Genomic DNA, 16,357 nt, shown 5'->3' on the forward strand with positions numbered 1-16,357 from the left:
CATTTCAGCATACCCTCTTCTGCTTTCTCAATCATACTCTTTTTATTTCCACACTATCTCATATCCTTACTTTAATTACTCGATCAAACCACTTCACACCACATGTTGTCCTCAAACATTTCATTTCCAACACATCCACCCTCCTCTGTACAACCCTATCTATAGCCCATGCTGCACAACCATATAACATTGTTGGAACTACTATTCCTTTAAATGTACCTATTTTGCTCTCAGAGATAACATTCCTTCCACACATTCTTCATTGCTCCCAGAACCTTTGCCCCCTCCCTCACCTTATGACTAACTTCCGCTTTCATGGTTCCATCCACTGCCAAGCCCAGCTCCATATATCTAAAATGCTTCACTTCCTCCAATTTTTCTTCTTGCAAACTTACATCCCAATTAACTTGTCCCTCAACCCTACTGAACCTAATAACCTTGCTCTTATTCACAGTCCCTCAACCCTACTGAACCTAATAACCTTGCTCTTATTCACATTTACTTTCAACTTTCTCCTTTCACACACTTTTCCAAACTCACTCACCAACCTCTGCAGTTTCTCACACGAATCAGCCACTAGAGCTGTATCATTGGCGAACAACAATTGACTCACTTCATAGTCCTTCTCATCCACAAGACTCTTGCCTATCTCCCTAACCACCCCATTCATAAACAAATTAAACAACCATGGGGACATCACACACCCCTGCTGCAGACTCTCCTCTCTTCCCACTCATACACATGCCTTACATCCTTGGTAAAAACTTTTCACTGATTCTAACAACTTGCCTCCTACACCACATACTCTTAAAACCTTCCACAAAGCATCTCTATCAACCCTGTCAGATGCCTTCTCCAGATCCATAAATGTTACATACAAATCCATCTGTTTTCTAAGTATTTGTCACATACATTCTTCAAAGCAAACACCTGATATGCACATCCCCTACCACTTTGGAAACCACACTGTTCCTCCCCGATCTGATGCTCTGTACATGTCTTCACCCTCTCAGTCAGTACCCTCCCGTATAATTTCCTAGGAATACTCAACAAACTTATACCTCTGTTGTTTGAATACTAACCTCTATCCCCTTTGTCTTCATACAGTGGCACTATGCATGCATTCCACCAATCCTTAGGTGCTTCACCATGATCCATACATACATTGAATATCCTTATCAATCAATCAACAACACAGTTACCCCCCTATTTTAATGAATTCCACTGGAATAACATCCGAACTAGCTGCCTTGCCGGATTTCATCTTCCGCAAAGCTTTCACTACCTCTTTTCTCTTCACCAAATTATTCTTCCTGACCCTCTCACTTTGTACACCACCCTAACCAAAACACTCTATATCTGCCACTCTTATCATCAAACGCTTTCAACAAACCTTCTATGTGCTCACTCCATCTCCTCTCACTCCACCACTGTCTGTTATCACTTCCCCACTTGCTCCCTTCACCGATGTTTCCATTTGTTCTCTTGTCTTACACATGTTATTTACCTCCCTCCAAAACATCTTTTTATCCTCCCTAAAATTTAATGATACTCTCTCACCCAAACTCTCATTTGCCCTCTTCTACAACTCTTGCACTGTTCTGTTGACCTCTTGCTGTTTATTTTCATACTATCCTAGTCACTTCCACTACTTCCCTGCACATATACTTAATTGCTGTTTCCTGTGTCAGTGATGTAGTGCCAAGAAACAGACGAAGAATGGCCCATTGAAATCTTTGAAAGAGTCCTAAGAGAAAGCAGACTTACTGTATGGAAGTGTATGATTTATATAACCAGTGACAACATGATTTCAGGGTAGGAAGATCTTGACTCTCTCAATTGTTTGATCACCATGATAGGATTGTTGAAGCTCTAGAAAGCAATGAAAGTGCTGACTTGAATTACACAAACTTTACAAAAGCATTTGACAAATGTGACCATGATCTCATAACACATAAAATGTTGAAAGATAGGAATAACTGGAAAAATTGGAAGATGGATATACAACATTTTAAGTAACAGATCACAATATGTAGTTGTAAACCATGATATTTTCAATGCCTCCATGATAAAAATTTCAGTCATCAAAGGAACTATGCTTGCACCCCTCCTGTTCTTCATCTTATGTCTGACATTGACATGAACACAAGCCACATTTTTGTATCATCCTTTGCAGGTGATACGAGAATAAGCATGAAAATCACATCGTTAGAAGATAATGAAAGGCTACAAATAGACAGATGAAGTCTTTGACGGGGCAGCTGAGAACATACTTTCCAATGGTGATAAGTTTCATCTCTTTTGTTATAGGAAAAATAAAAAAGTTAAGATAAAAGAGAATATTGGACATATGCAGGTGCTATCATGAACCAGTTGAATAATATGAAAGACCTTGGAGTAATGATGTTTAAAAACCAAACCTTCAGCAAAGAAAACAAAATCTACAGTTGCCTCATGCAAAAGGATGGTAGTCTGGATTTTGCAGACCTTCAGGATGAGAAGAAAAACCAGTGATGGTATGATTCGTGAATTGAATATTGTTGCTTCCTAACATCACCCAACAAGGCAGGCAAAATTGATGAATATTGATGTGGTAAAGGAACTGAATTACTGGGAATGGCTGAAATATCTTAAGGTTAAACAACCAGGAGTGTAGATGGGAGAAGTATATTGTCATCTGTGCCTTGAAAATCTTGGGAAGCGTGGTTCCTAATCTACATTCAGAAATAACATCCTACTGGCATGGAAGACTTTGTGAAACACTCCCTCTGAAATGCTTTGTAAAATACTCCTGAAATCCTAGGTAAGAGAAAACTTAAATATCTGGGGGCCAAGACTCTTCCCCACCTTGCCATTTATCATCAGAAACAGGATGGGATGTATATTCAAGAAATTTAAGAGTGCACTGACCAAGCACTTACAAATGGCACCAAACCAGCCAAACTAAGGAGGTTATGTGGGCCTGAGTGCTGTAGCTTCCAACAGTTTGGTCAAGGTATTGTTACAGATTAATCCATGTATAGTAAAGAATGTCAAGACTAGCAGTAGAGAATGACAGTACTACGAAAAAGTGTCTTGTGCAGTAAGTGCTCTGTGTGGTGAGTTGTAGGCGCCAGCCTTATTTCAGGGCAGAATATTTCCTTATGTACTCATGTCATTAGGTACTCTCTCACCTCCCTCCCCCTTTGATAGCTAAGTTGCTGACTGTTAAATTCCTTCATCTGGATAATAATACTGTAAGTTGTTGGTAATGGTACTAACATATTTTTCTAATATATTACTTGGTATGAATCCATTTTCACTCTTTCTAGGAGATGAGAAGAAGAAGAACTGAAGTGACAGTTGAACTTAGAAAAAACAAGAGAGAGGAAACGCTTTTAAAACGACGAAATGTACCCACAGTAGATTCTACAGGTATGATATCTCATATCCTGTCTGTGCTGTGTGCAGAGTTACTTTTATATTTCTTGTATGCACTGGTTCAGCTTAGGGGATAAACTGGTTTATTTCTAGTGTATAGTTTAAAAAAAAAGACCACTGAATAAATCCTATTACTCACTTATGGTGAATTATCATGTCTGGCAGCATGGTACAGTCATAGAAGTCAGATGACATGATTTGGTGCCTCTTTTACCAATGGTATTGAGACTGGAGTGATGTAACTTTTCCTTGCTGTCCTTGCAATTACTGATATTTTCAGTATTTCTATTGCAAGTGATATTTTTACCAGTAGCTAACTGTGAGTCATAAGGAGTTGGCTTAGGAACAGAAGGCCTGTATTCTTGCTTGGAAGCAAGAAAATGTGATTTTAAGTAAGATTTGTCATTCACCTTCCACACACCTTTTTGGACTTCCTAGTATATGTTTATTTATATCTCAGACTTACTGTGGTTCGACATGATTTTTCAACTTTAGAATGGTGCAGTATTCAACACTTTATTATATTATAGAATAAGCTTTATTTTTGAAGCTTATTGATACAGTGGTTAAATTGATGAGAACTGCTATTGACGTTTGTGTAAATAAACTATACATTTCCTTTTTTCCATAGCCAGAGGTTGAACCATTATGTGACATTCTTTTTTTTCATTCATTTCAAGCTAGAAGTTTCAGTTTTCTAAATTGTTTCTTACATTTCTCATATGTATATATATGTATGTGTGTGTGTGTGTATATGTGCGTATGTATGTGTATGTGTGTGTATGTGTATATGTATATATATATGTATATTATCCCTGGGGATAGGGGTGAAAGAATACTTCCCACGTATTCCTCGCGTGTCGTAGAAAGCGACTAGAGGGGACGGGAGCGGGGGGCCAGAAATCCTCCCCTCCTTGTATTAACTTTCTAAAATGGGAAACAGAAGAAGGAGTCACGCGGGGAGTGCTCATCCTCCTCGAAGGCTCAGAGTGGGGTGCCTAAATGTGTGTGGATGTAACCAAGATGTGAAAAAAGGAGAGATAGGTAGTATGTTTGAGGAAAGGAACCTGGATGTTTTGACTCTGAGTGAAACGAAGCTCAAGGGTAAAGGGGAAGAGTGGTTTGGGAATGTCTGGGGAGTAAAGTCAGGGGTTAGTGAGAGGACAAGAGCAAGGGAAGGAGTAGCAATACTCCTGAAACAGGAGTTGTGGGAGTATGTGATAGAGTGTAAGAAAGTAAATTCTCGATTAATATGGGTAAAACTGAAAGTTGATGGAGAGAGGTGGGTGATTATTGGTGCATATGCACCTGGGCATGAGAAGAAAGATCAAGAGAGGCAAGTGTTTTGGGAGCAGCTGAATGAGTGTGTTAGTGGTTTTGATGCACGAGACCGGGTCATAGTGATGGGTGATTTGAATGCAAAGGTGAGTAATGTGGCAGTTGAGGGAATAATTGGTATACATGGGGTGTTCAGTGTTGTAAATGGAAATGGTGAAGAGCTTGTAGATTTATGTGCTGAAAAAGGACTGATGATTGGGAATACCTGGTTTAAAAAGCGAGATATACATAAGTATACTTATGTAAGTAGGAGAGATGGCCAGAGAGCGTTATTGGATTACGTGTTAATTGACAGGCGCGCGAAAGAGAGACTTTTGGATGTTAATGTGCTGAGAGGTGCAACTGGAGGGATGTCTGATCATTATCTTGTGGAGGCTAAGGTGAAGATTTGTATGGGTTTTCAGAAAAGAAGAGTGAATGTTGGGGTGAAGAGGGTGGTGAGAGTAAGTGAGCTTGAGAAGGAGACCTGTGTGAGGAAGTACCAGGAGAGACTGAGTACAGAATGGAAAAAGGTGAGAACAATGGAAGTAAGGGGAGTGGGGGAGGAATGGGATGTATTTAGGGAATCAGTGATGGATTGCGCAAAAGATGCTTGTGGCATGAGAAGAGTGGGAGGTGGGTTGATTAGAAAGGGCAGTGAGTGGTGGGATGAAGAAGCAAGAGTATTAGTGAAAGAGAAGAGAGAGGCATTTGGACGATTTTTGCAGGGAAAAAATGCAATTGAGTGGGAGATGTATAAAAGAAAGAGACAGGAGGTCAAGAGAAAGGTGCAAGAGGTGAAAAAAAGGGCAAATGAGAGTTGGGGTGAGAGAGTATCATTAAATTTTAGGGAGAATAAAAAGATGTTCTGGAAGGAGGTAAATAAAGTGCGTAAGACAAGGGAGCAAATGGGAACTTTAGTGAAGGGCGCAAGTGGGGAGATGATAACAAGTAGTGGTGATGTGAGAAGGAGATGGAGTGAGTATTTTGAAGGTTTGTTGAATGTGTTTGATGATAGAGTGGCAGATATAGGGTGTTTTGGTCGAGGTGGTGTGCAAAGTGAGAGGGTTAGGGAAAATGATTTGGTAAACAGAGAAGAGGTAGTGAAAGCTTTGCGGAAGATGAAAGCCGGCAAGGCAGCAGGTTTGGATGGTATTGCAGTGGAATTTATTAAAAAAGGGGGTGACTGTATTGTTGACTGGTTGGTAAGGTTATTTAATGTATGTATGACTCATGGTGAGGTGCCTGAAGATTGGCGGAATGCGTGCATAGTGCCATTGTACAAAGGCAAAGGGGATAAGAGTGAGTGCTCAAATTACAGAGGTATAAGTTTGTTGAGTATTCCTGGTAAATTATATGGGAGGGTATTGATTGAGAGGGTGAAGGCATGTACAGAGCATCAGATTGGGGAAGAGCAGTGTGGTTTCAGAAGTGGTAGAGGATGTGTGGATCAGGTGTTTGCTTTGAAGAATGTATGTGAGAAATACTTAGAAAAGCAAATGGATTTGTATGTAGCATTTATGGATCTGGAGAAGGCATATGATAGAGTTGATAGAGATGCTCTGTGGAAGGTATTAAGAATATATGGTGTGGGAGGAAAGTTGTTAGAAGCAGTGAAAAGTTTTTATCGAGGATGTAAGGCATGTGTACGTGTAGGAAGAGAGGAAAGTGATTGGTTCTTAGTGAATGTAGGTTTGCGGCAGGGGTGTGTGATGTCTCCATGGTTGTTTAATTTGTTTATGGATGGGGTTGTTAGGGAGGTAAATGCAAGAGTTTTGGAAAGAGGGGCAAGTATGAAGTCTGTTGGGGATGAGAGAGCTTGGGAAGTGAGTCAGTTGTTGTTCGCTGATGATACAGCGCTGGTGGCTGATTCATGTGAGAAACTGCAGAAGCTGGTGACTGAGTTTGGAAAAGTGTGTGGAAGAAGAAAGTTAAGAGTAAATGTGAATAAGAGCAAGGTTATTAGGTACAGTAGGGTTGAGGGTCAAGTCAATTGGGAGGTGAGTTTGAATGGAGAAAAACTGGAGGAAGTGAAGTGTTTTAGATATCTGGGAGTGGATCTGGCAGCGGATGGAACCATGGAAGCGGAAGTGGATCATAGGGTGGGGGAGGGGGCGAAAATCCTGGGGGCCTTGAAGAATGTGTGGAAGTCGAGAACATTATCTCGGAAAGCAAAAATGGGTATGTTTGAAGGAATAGTGGTTCCAACAATGTTGTATGGTTGCGAGGCGTGGGCTATGGATAGAGTTGTGCGCAGGAGGATGGATGTGCTGGAAATGAGATGTTTGAGGACAATGTGTGGTGTGAGGTGGTTTGATCGAGTAAGTAACGTAAGGGTAAGAGAGATGTGTGGAAATAAAAAGAGCGTGGTTGAGAGAGCAGAAGAGGGTGTTTTGAAGTGGTTTGGGCACATGGAGAGGATGAGTGAGGAAAGATTGACCAAGAGGATATATGTGTCGGAGGTGGAGGGAACAAGGAGAAGAGGGAGACCAAATTGGAGGTGGAAAGATGGAGTGAAAAAGATTTTGTGTGATCGGGGCCTGAACATGCAGGAGGGTGAAAGGAGGGCAAGGAATAGAGTGAATTGGAGCGATGTGGTATACCGGGGTTGACGTGCTGTCAGTGGATTGAAGCAGGGCATGTGAAGCGTCTGGGGTAAACCATGGAAAGCTGTGTAGGTATGTATATTTGCGTGTGTGGACGTATGTATATACATGTGTATGGGGGTGGGTTGGGCCATTTCTTTCGTCTGTTTCCTTGCGCTACCTCGCAAACGCGGGAGACAGCGACAAAGTATAATATAATATAAAAATATATCTCAGATGCCTGTTCCAAGTGGAACTCTCTCAAAGGGATATCCATGGCAATAAATTCTCTATAACTAAAGAACTCCAGTGCTGCTTCTTAGCCTTTAGTGCCCCACCCTTAAGAGGCTACTGGTAGAGGGCAAGTCTAGCACAATGTTTGCAGAGGCTTCTATCTAATGTTCCTAATGACTACTTCTTTCTAATGCTCCTAGCTAATGTTTCTACCTAGTAATCCTGCCTAAATGTTCCTACCTACTATTTCTGTCTCCTGCTCCTACCATTTTGCCCGAGCTAGCAAATAGTGCTCACCGCAGGAAAATCAGGTTACAAAGAGTTAGCTGCATGAGTTAAGCATTGTCAAGTCTTACATATAACTAGAAAGATTGTATGTTTGTGGACAGAATGCCAGTAGTCCACTTGATAGTGAGGCAGAAAGAAAAGACTTATACCTGGGTGAAAGGAGTGAAACTTGACAGCCACTAAAGTGCTGGCTCACTAAGCAGGTGTCACTAACCCTCCTGATATCCAGGTGGGTAATACTGATACTATACCTCCCAGGTTGTTGGCTGCCCACCAGCTACTACCTACTTCCTAGTAATGTCATCTCTACATGAAAAGCTGGCTCTGGTGAGCATTAGGAAAACCAGTGAAATGACTCTTAACCTTATGAAGCACAAGGTGTTGAGAATCTCCTCCCTGTTAGTTTATCTGTTGCCCTTCTGGTCTTCCTAGAGTTTATCTGTTGCCCTTCTGGTCTTCCTGTGTTGGCCAGACCCATCTTTTCAGAGAGGGATGATGTTAGAAGGAAGCCCAGAAAAGTGTCCTGATGGTGAACTTAGCTCTGCCAATATGTATGAAAAATCTTTGCTTGTACACATATTTTCTTGCTTTCAAGCAAAATTACAGACCTTTTTGTCCATGGACAACTTCTTACAACCTAGGAATATCACCTGACATAGATAGTGAAAATAGCAAGGACAGTAAGCAAAAAATTGCATTCTTCCACTCTCAACACCATGGGGTACCTGAGGCTGCAAATCACGTCATCTTCAAAGATTGCACCATGCTGCCAGATGTATGATATACCCATCATCAGTGAGTGATAGGAGTTTGTACCATGAATAAAACATCATATATGAAAGCCTTATTGTAGATAGATATTGTCTGATTCTTTTTTTGTGGGTACTGTATATCTAGAATAGGTGAGCAATTAACTTTTTATAATTTTTTAATGTAGTGAACCCATATGCAGTTTTATATTTCTTAGACACTGAACTAGTTAGCCTGTGTTAAATGTGTGGAGTGGGGGACCAGTTGACCATTGGAGATGTTTTAGTTAACCAAATGACCTTTTCTTTTTTAATAGTGAACTTCTTTGTCAGGTTAAATTCTTTAGATAGGAGACTAACTGGCCATGTAGACTGTTTTCAAAAGTGGATCAGTTAACTATATTAGATGTTTCTTGTAGTGGGTCAGTTGGTTGTGTTAGTTTTTTCAAGATGGTGTACCAATTAGCCATGAATAACTTGTTAGCACTGCCATTCTTTGTCTCTAAGGAGGTCCTTTTCTTGACCTACTTTTACAGTGCAACTCATCTTGAAATATTCTTACGTTTGCAAAGCCCCTCCCCACTTCGAATTTCCTTTATTATTTGTTCTCACTTCTGCCCTTTTCTTTATTATATTTCCCTACTCATACTTTTTATCTTGTGTTTAGACATGCAGAGTAGTCCGTATTTTATTTGCATTTCAGATCTCTTATTAGAAATGTGTGATGACTATGTTTTTTCTTTCTTCTTCACCTCCATTTAAAAGGACCAAATGCAAGTGATGAGGAAGCAGCAGAAGAATGCATTATTAGAAGTTGACATATATGTGTAATCGTTTATATGTAACAGTTAGAGAAAATGAGGTACTGTATAGTGAATGAATTGAGGAAGTCATTGAGAAAAGAATGTAGATTGAGAAGCTGAATCTTTCAGAAAAAACAATGAGTGGAATTCAAAGAATGTAGAATATAAAGTCTTGAATGGAAAAGTTAAATGAATGATATGTAAGAACTAGAGCGGTGTTCCGTGGAACACTTATGTAGCCAACATTGCAATATAGTTATTGAGAGAGAAGTAAGATTAGGTGGAAATATTTGGTTAAGAACTTAGAAACATTTGTATTAGTTGGTATACTTTGATAGATTTTATTAAACCCTTTTGCACCAGGTCAGTTATTGAGAGAGAAGTAAGATTGGGTGGAAATATTTGGTTAAGAACTTAGAAACATTTGTATTAGTTGGTATACTTTGATAGATTTTATTAAACCCTTTTGCACCAGGTCAGATCTTCAGTTTATGAGCCAATTTACCTTTTTTTCTAAAGGGCATAACTTTGGCAAAATCCAGATAAAGTGTTTTTATGCATTTAAGGTTTCAGGTGCTAGGAAGTAATTGTTTTTCTCCATTCAAACTTACCTCCCAATTGACTTGTCCCTCAACCCTACTAAACCTAATATCCTTGCTCTTATTCACATTTGCTCTCAGCTTTCTTTCACACACTTTACCAAACTCAGTCACCTAGCTTCTGCAGTTTCTCACCCAGATCAGCCACCAGCACTGTATCATATGATGTATATGTGACAAGTTTCTTATCGAGGATGTAAGGCATGTGTACGTGTAGGAAGAGAGGAAAGTGATTGGTTCTCAGTGAATGTAGGTTTGCGGCAGGGGTGTGTGATGTCTCTATGGTTGTTTAATTTGTTTATGGATGGGGTTGTTAGGGAGGTAAATGCAAGAGTTTTGGAAAGAGGGGCAAGTATGAAGTCTGTTGGGGATGAGAGAGCTTGGGAAGTGAGTCAGTTGTTGTTCGCTGATGATACAGTGCTGGTGGCTGATTCATGTGAGAAACTGCAGAAGCTGGTGACTAAGTTTGGTAAAGTGTGTGGAAGAAGAAAGTTAAGAGTAAATGTGAATAAGAGCAAGGTTATTAGGTACAGTAGGGTTGAGGGTCAAGTCAATTGGGAGGTGAGTTTGAATGGAGAAAAACTGGAGGAAGTGAAGTGTTTTAGATATCTGGGAGTGGATCTGGCAGCGGATGGAACCATGGAAGCGGAAGTGGATCATAGGGTGGGGGAGGGGGCGAAAATTCTGGGGGCCTTGAAGAATGTGTGGAAGTCGAGAACATTATCTTGGAAAGCAAAAATGGGTATGTTTGAAGGAATAGTGGTTCCAACAATGTTGTATGGTTGCGAGGCGTGGGCTATGGATAGAGTTGTGCGCAGGAGGATGGATGTGCTGGAAATGAGATGTTTGAGGACAATGTGTGGTGTGAGGTGGTTTGATCGAGTGAGTAACGTAAGGGTAAGAGAGATGTGTGGAAATAAAAAGAGCGTGGTTGAGAGAGCAGAAGAGGGTGTTTTGAAGTGGTTTGGGCACATGGAGAGAATGAGTGAGGAAAGATTGACTAAGAGGATATATGTGTCGGAGGTGGAGGGAACGAGGAGAAGAGGGAGACCAAATTGGAGGTGGAAAGATGGAGTGAAAAAGATTTTATGTGATCGGGGCCTGAACATGCAGGAGGGTGAAAGGAGGGCAAGGAATAGAGTGAATTGGAGCGATGTGGTATACCGGGGTTGATGTGCTGTCAGTGGATTGAATCAGGGCATGTGAAGCGTCTGGGGTAAACCATGGAAAGCTGTGTAGGTATGTATATTTGCGTGTGTGGACGTATGTATATACATGTGTATGGGGGGGCTTGGGCCATTTCTTTCGTCTGTTTCCTTGCACTACCTCGCAAACGCAGGAGACAGCGACAAAGTATGATAATAATAATAATAATATATGTATATATGTATGTCATGATGAGGTGCCTGAGGATTGGCGGAATGCGTGCATAGTGCCATTGTACAAAGGCAAAGGGGATAAGAGTGAGTGCTCAAATTACAGAGGTATAAGTTTGTTGAGTATTCCTGGTAAATTATATAGGAGGGTATTGATTGAGAGGGTGAAGGCATGTACAGAGCATCAGACTGGGGAAGAGCAGTGTGGTTTCAGAAGTGGTAGAGGATGTGTGGATCAGGTGTTTGCTTTGAAGAATGTATGTGAGAAATACTTAGAAAAGCAGATGGATTTGTATGTAGCATTTATGGATCTGGAGAAGGCATATGATAGAGTTGATAGAGATGCTCTGTGGAAGGTATTAAGAATATATGGTGTTGGAGGCAAGTTGTTAGAAGCAGTGAAAAGTTTTTATCGAGGATGTAAAGCATGTGTACGTGTAGGAAGAGAGGAAAGTGATTGGTTCTCAGTAAATGTAGGTTTGCGGCAGGGGTGTGTGATGTCTCCATGGTTGTTTACTTTGTTTATGGATGGGGTTGTTAGGGAGGTGAATGCAAGAGTTTTGGAAAGAGGGGCAAGTATGAAGTCTGTTGGGGATGAGAGAGCTTGGGAAGTGAGTCAGTTGTTGTTCGCTGATGATACAGCGCTGGTGGCTGATTCATGTGAGAAACTGCAGATGCTGGTGACTGAGTTTGGTAGAGCGTGTGAAAGAAAGAAAGTTAAGAGTAAATGTGAATAAGAGCAAGGTTATTAGGTACAGTAGGGTTGAGGGTCAAGTCAATTGGGAGGTAAGCTTGAATGGAGAAAAACTGGAGGAAGTAAAGTGTTTTAGATATCTGGGAGTGGATCTGGCAGCGGATGGAACCATGGAAGCGGAAGTGGATCATAGGGTGGGGGAGGGGGCGAAAATTCTGGGAGCCTTGAAGAATGTGTGGAAGTCGAGAACATTATCTTGGAAAGCAAAAATGGGTATGTTTGAAGGAATAGTGGTTCCAACAATGTTGTATGGTTGCGAGGCGTGGGCTATGGATAGAGTTGTGCGCAGGAGGATGGATGTGCTGGAAATGAGATGTTTGAGGACAATGTGTGGTGTGAGGTGGTTTGATCGAGTAAGTAACGTAAGGGTAAGAGAGATGTGTGGAAATAAAAAGAGCGTGGTTGAGAGAGCAGAAGAGGGTGTTTTGAAATGGTTTGGGCACATGGAGAGAATGAGTGAGGAAAGATTGACCAAGAGGATATATGTGTCGGAGGTGGAGGGAACGAGGAGAAGTGGGAGACCAAATTGGAGGTGGAAAGATGGAGTGAAAAAGATTTTGTGTGATCGGGGCCTGAACATGCAGGAGGGTGGAAGGAGGGCAAGGAATAGAGTGAATTGGATTGATGTGGTATACCAGGTTGACGTGCTGTCAGTGGATTGAATCAGGGCATGTGAAGCGTCTGGGGTAAACCATGGAAAGCTGTGTAGGTATGTATATTTACGTGTGTGGACGTATGTATATACATGTGTATGGGGGTGGGTTGGGCCATTTCTTTCGTCTGTTTCCTTGCGCTACCTCGCAAACGTGGGAGACAGCGACAAAGCAAAGAAAAAAAAAATGTATGTGCTTGTTAGTGGATGTGTCTCTCTTTGTTCCCTGGCACTACCTTGCTGATGCAGGAAACAGCGATCAAGTATGAAAAAAGTATGGTAGTGAAGTGATTGATTGTGTTAAAAGGATTACTGAACTCATGTTGGTGAAGAAGGTGAGTATATCAGGGAAAAGGCATGTAGATCACAATTTTACATTCCAGTTACACATTTTGTACCCTCCTCTTTTGCTGAACTTCCAGTGGCACGTTACTTTCAAGCAGTCTTTCATATGCCTCTTTCTTCTCTTCCACAACATTCCTAATCTCATCTGACTTCCATGCATTTCCCCTTTTTATCAGAATCACACAACCTTGTATCCTATTGCAAATTCTGCAACTTTTAATAGTCTCTCTTTAAACTTTTTAAACAGCATATTCAAATATGACTGTATCCTTGTATTTTGCTGCATTTGTATCTAAATGCATTCTTTCTGATTCTCCATTCTTCCTTACACCACACCTCCATTTCTCCCTGATCCTTGCATCCATAAGAACTGCAAAATGGTCAGAATCTCCAAAGAATCCTCTTGCAATTCCAACATTTAGCATAACTGTTCTCAACCTTTCATCCACTGTCGCACAGTCATCAAACCCTTTTGTTCTTCCATCATTTCTGATCCACGTACATCTTTGAATCATTTTGTGTTGAAATAGGGAATCTGTATGGAGAAAACCCCTCTCAGCTTGGACATCCATTCGTGTTTGCTCCTGGAACTTCATTTTACAAACTATCTCATTGATTTGCTCCTGGAACTTCATTTTACAAACTATCTCATTGATTTCATCACCCACCTTCACTTTCATATCATTCGGTATGACTTCCTATCTCTTCTTCACAAACCTAATAAAAGTTGTTCAAATTTCTCCAGAAATGCTTCATTTCGTCCTTACCTCACACAGTCTTTGTATTCACATGTATTTATACTCATGCATACTTCATAATTTCAATCTTTCCTTTCACCCATACTATTCTTGATCCATTCCATCCATGGTTTGAAACACCCTTCCATACTCTTAAAGGTAGCACATTTGCACATCCTTCTTTCCCTCTTCCTTATTTATATTCATTCATCCCCAGCCATACCTTTCCTCCTTCCATTCCCTCAGACAACTTACATTCGTCATTTCCATTTTCACTCCATACACCCTCTCCAAGGATATGGGTTTCTCCAGTTTCCAGCTTATCTAAACTATAACTTAAATTTCTTTGCAAATTCATTCCTCTTACTCTAACGAGTCATCCCATAAGAATCAGAGCCATCACCTCCAGTTGTTCATCCTTTTCATTCCCCGTCAGAACTGGTGGACTCCATTGCCACTACTTACCATTTAGTGCCTTACCCTTGATAGGCCACTGGCAGATGGCTACTCCAACTCACTATTTCTCAGAGGCAGCAGGGCTTTCAGATTGTCCAGAAAGTAAAATTTCACTGGGAACCTGATGGAATTTATGGAAGTGAACAATCAACATAACCCAGAACAACATGGTTTTAGGTTGGAAGTTACTTGACCACTGAGATAGGATTGTTGAAGCTCAGGAAAACAAAGAAAATGCTGACCTAATTTACACAGGTAATGCAGAAGCAGTTAACATATGTGAATATGGTGTCTTAGCACACAAAATGTAAAAGCTTTGAATAACTGGAAAAATTTGGAGATGGATATACAACTTTTTAACTAACAGATCACAATATGTAGTTATAAACCATACCATCTCCAGTGCCTCCATGATAAAAAGTTCAGTCCCCCAAGGAACTCAACTTGCATCCTTCCTGTTTCTCATTCTTATGTCTGATATGGACCCAGACACAAGCCACAGTTTGGTATCATCCTTTGCAGATGATGCAAGAATAAGTTTGAAAATCACATCAGTAGATATGGGAAAACTACAAAGAGACATAAACGAAATCTTTAACCATGCATCTAAGAACAACATGCTTTTCAGTGGAGATAAGTTTCAACTCCTCTGGTGTTGGGAAAATTTGAAATACTTAATATCAGATGGACACACCCTGTCGTAAATCAGTTGAATAATGTAAAAGACCTCTGAGTAATAATGTCTAACGACCTTACTTTCAGTTTATTCAGCTTAACAAAACAATGGTTGCCTTAAGCAGAAAGATGACTTTTTGGATCCTGCAGACCTTCAAGCTCTGAGGAGAAACACCAGTGTTGATATTATTCAAAGTGCTTATTCTTTTATGAATTGAATATTGTTGCTTCCTAACTTCACCCCACAAGCCAAGCAAAGTTGCAAAATGAGAATGTTGAGAGATCTTTCACAGCCCATATTAATGTGGTAAAGGACCTAAATGTACTGGGAACCTTATCATCAAACTCATTCAACAGGCCTTCAAAATACTTGATTTCCTCTTCACTTCACTATGTTTTACCAGCTCCCCATTTACCCCTTCCACTGATGTGCCCCCCCCCCCTTTTTTTTTTACCTCCTTCCAGAATATCTTATTCTCCCTAAAGTTTTAGTAAAGAAATGTATGTTTGTCTCTATTTTGAGTTGAAATGTAACAAGGACTTTGTTTCAGATGATGAAGATGTTGACAAACAACTTACTGCAGATAACTTGGCTTTAATTGTTGCTAATGCAGCGAGTGAGGACCAGGCAGTTCAACTAGCAGCAGTTCAGGCAGCCCGTAAACTCTTGTCATCAGACAGAAACCCACCTATTGATGATCTGATACAATCTGGCATCCTTCCTATACTTGTCAAATGTTTAGAGGGTACTGACAAGTAAGTGTTAATGAACTTATTTATAATAAATAGCTAGATGAGCAGTTTTGGCTTTAAAGGTAAAACAGGAAACTGTAGAAAATGCTTATTTTATGGAAGACTAGGGCTTTAATGAGCCATATTTTATTTGAACTCAAACTATGCATGGAATCACAAGGAACTCTGGTGTTTCCAAATAATGAGAATATAAAAAATGCTTTTCCACAACAAATATGCATGTAATATGCACAAGTAAAAGGAAAGTCATGATGTTTTGAATGGACTGTATTGAGGCAATTGAGCAGTCAGTTTATGATATTTGTTTTTCCCAGGCTTGATATCATGTAGCTATATATATTTACATAAACAAGCAGCACACACTCTTTTTATCACTCTTCAGGCATTATTATTATTTTTTCATACATATTCACCATTTTCCACATTAGCAAGGTAGTGTCAACATCAGAGGACTGAGCCATAGAGGGAAAATCCTTACTTGGCCTTATTTTGATATATTTATTGATTAGACTATACACATACTTTCTTATATGATTTTACCCATTCTTTCCTGAGAGTTGTTGTACAAAAATGATTGAATAGATAGTTATTACTACTCAGTAATGATGGTTATT

At 40.2% G+C, this 16,357-nt stretch overlaps 1 protein-coding gene across 1 annotated transcript in view; it reads left to right on the forward strand.

Moving 5' to 3' along the window:
- Kap-alpha3 (karyopherin alpha3) overlaps nt 1–16,357 on the forward strand; it is a 90,640-nt gene that overhangs the window by 6,576 nt on the left and 67,707 nt on the right. The window contains exons 2-3 of the mRNA XM_071683691.1: nt 3,312–3,414; nt 15,542–15,746. Of these exons, the coding sequence (XP_071539792.1) occupies nt 3,312–3,414; nt 15,542–15,746 (308 nt within the window). The remainder of the gene's footprint in view (nt 1–3,311; nt 3,415–15,541; nt 15,747–16,357) is intronic.

The sequence above is a fragment of the Panulirus ornatus genome, chromosome 3, assembly GCF_036320965.1.
Source record: "Panulirus ornatus isolate Po-2019 chromosome 3, ASM3632096v1, whole genome shotgun sequence".
Taxonomy (NCBI): domain Eukaryota; kingdom Metazoa; phylum Arthropoda; class Malacostraca; order Decapoda; family Palinuridae; genus Panulirus; species Panulirus ornatus.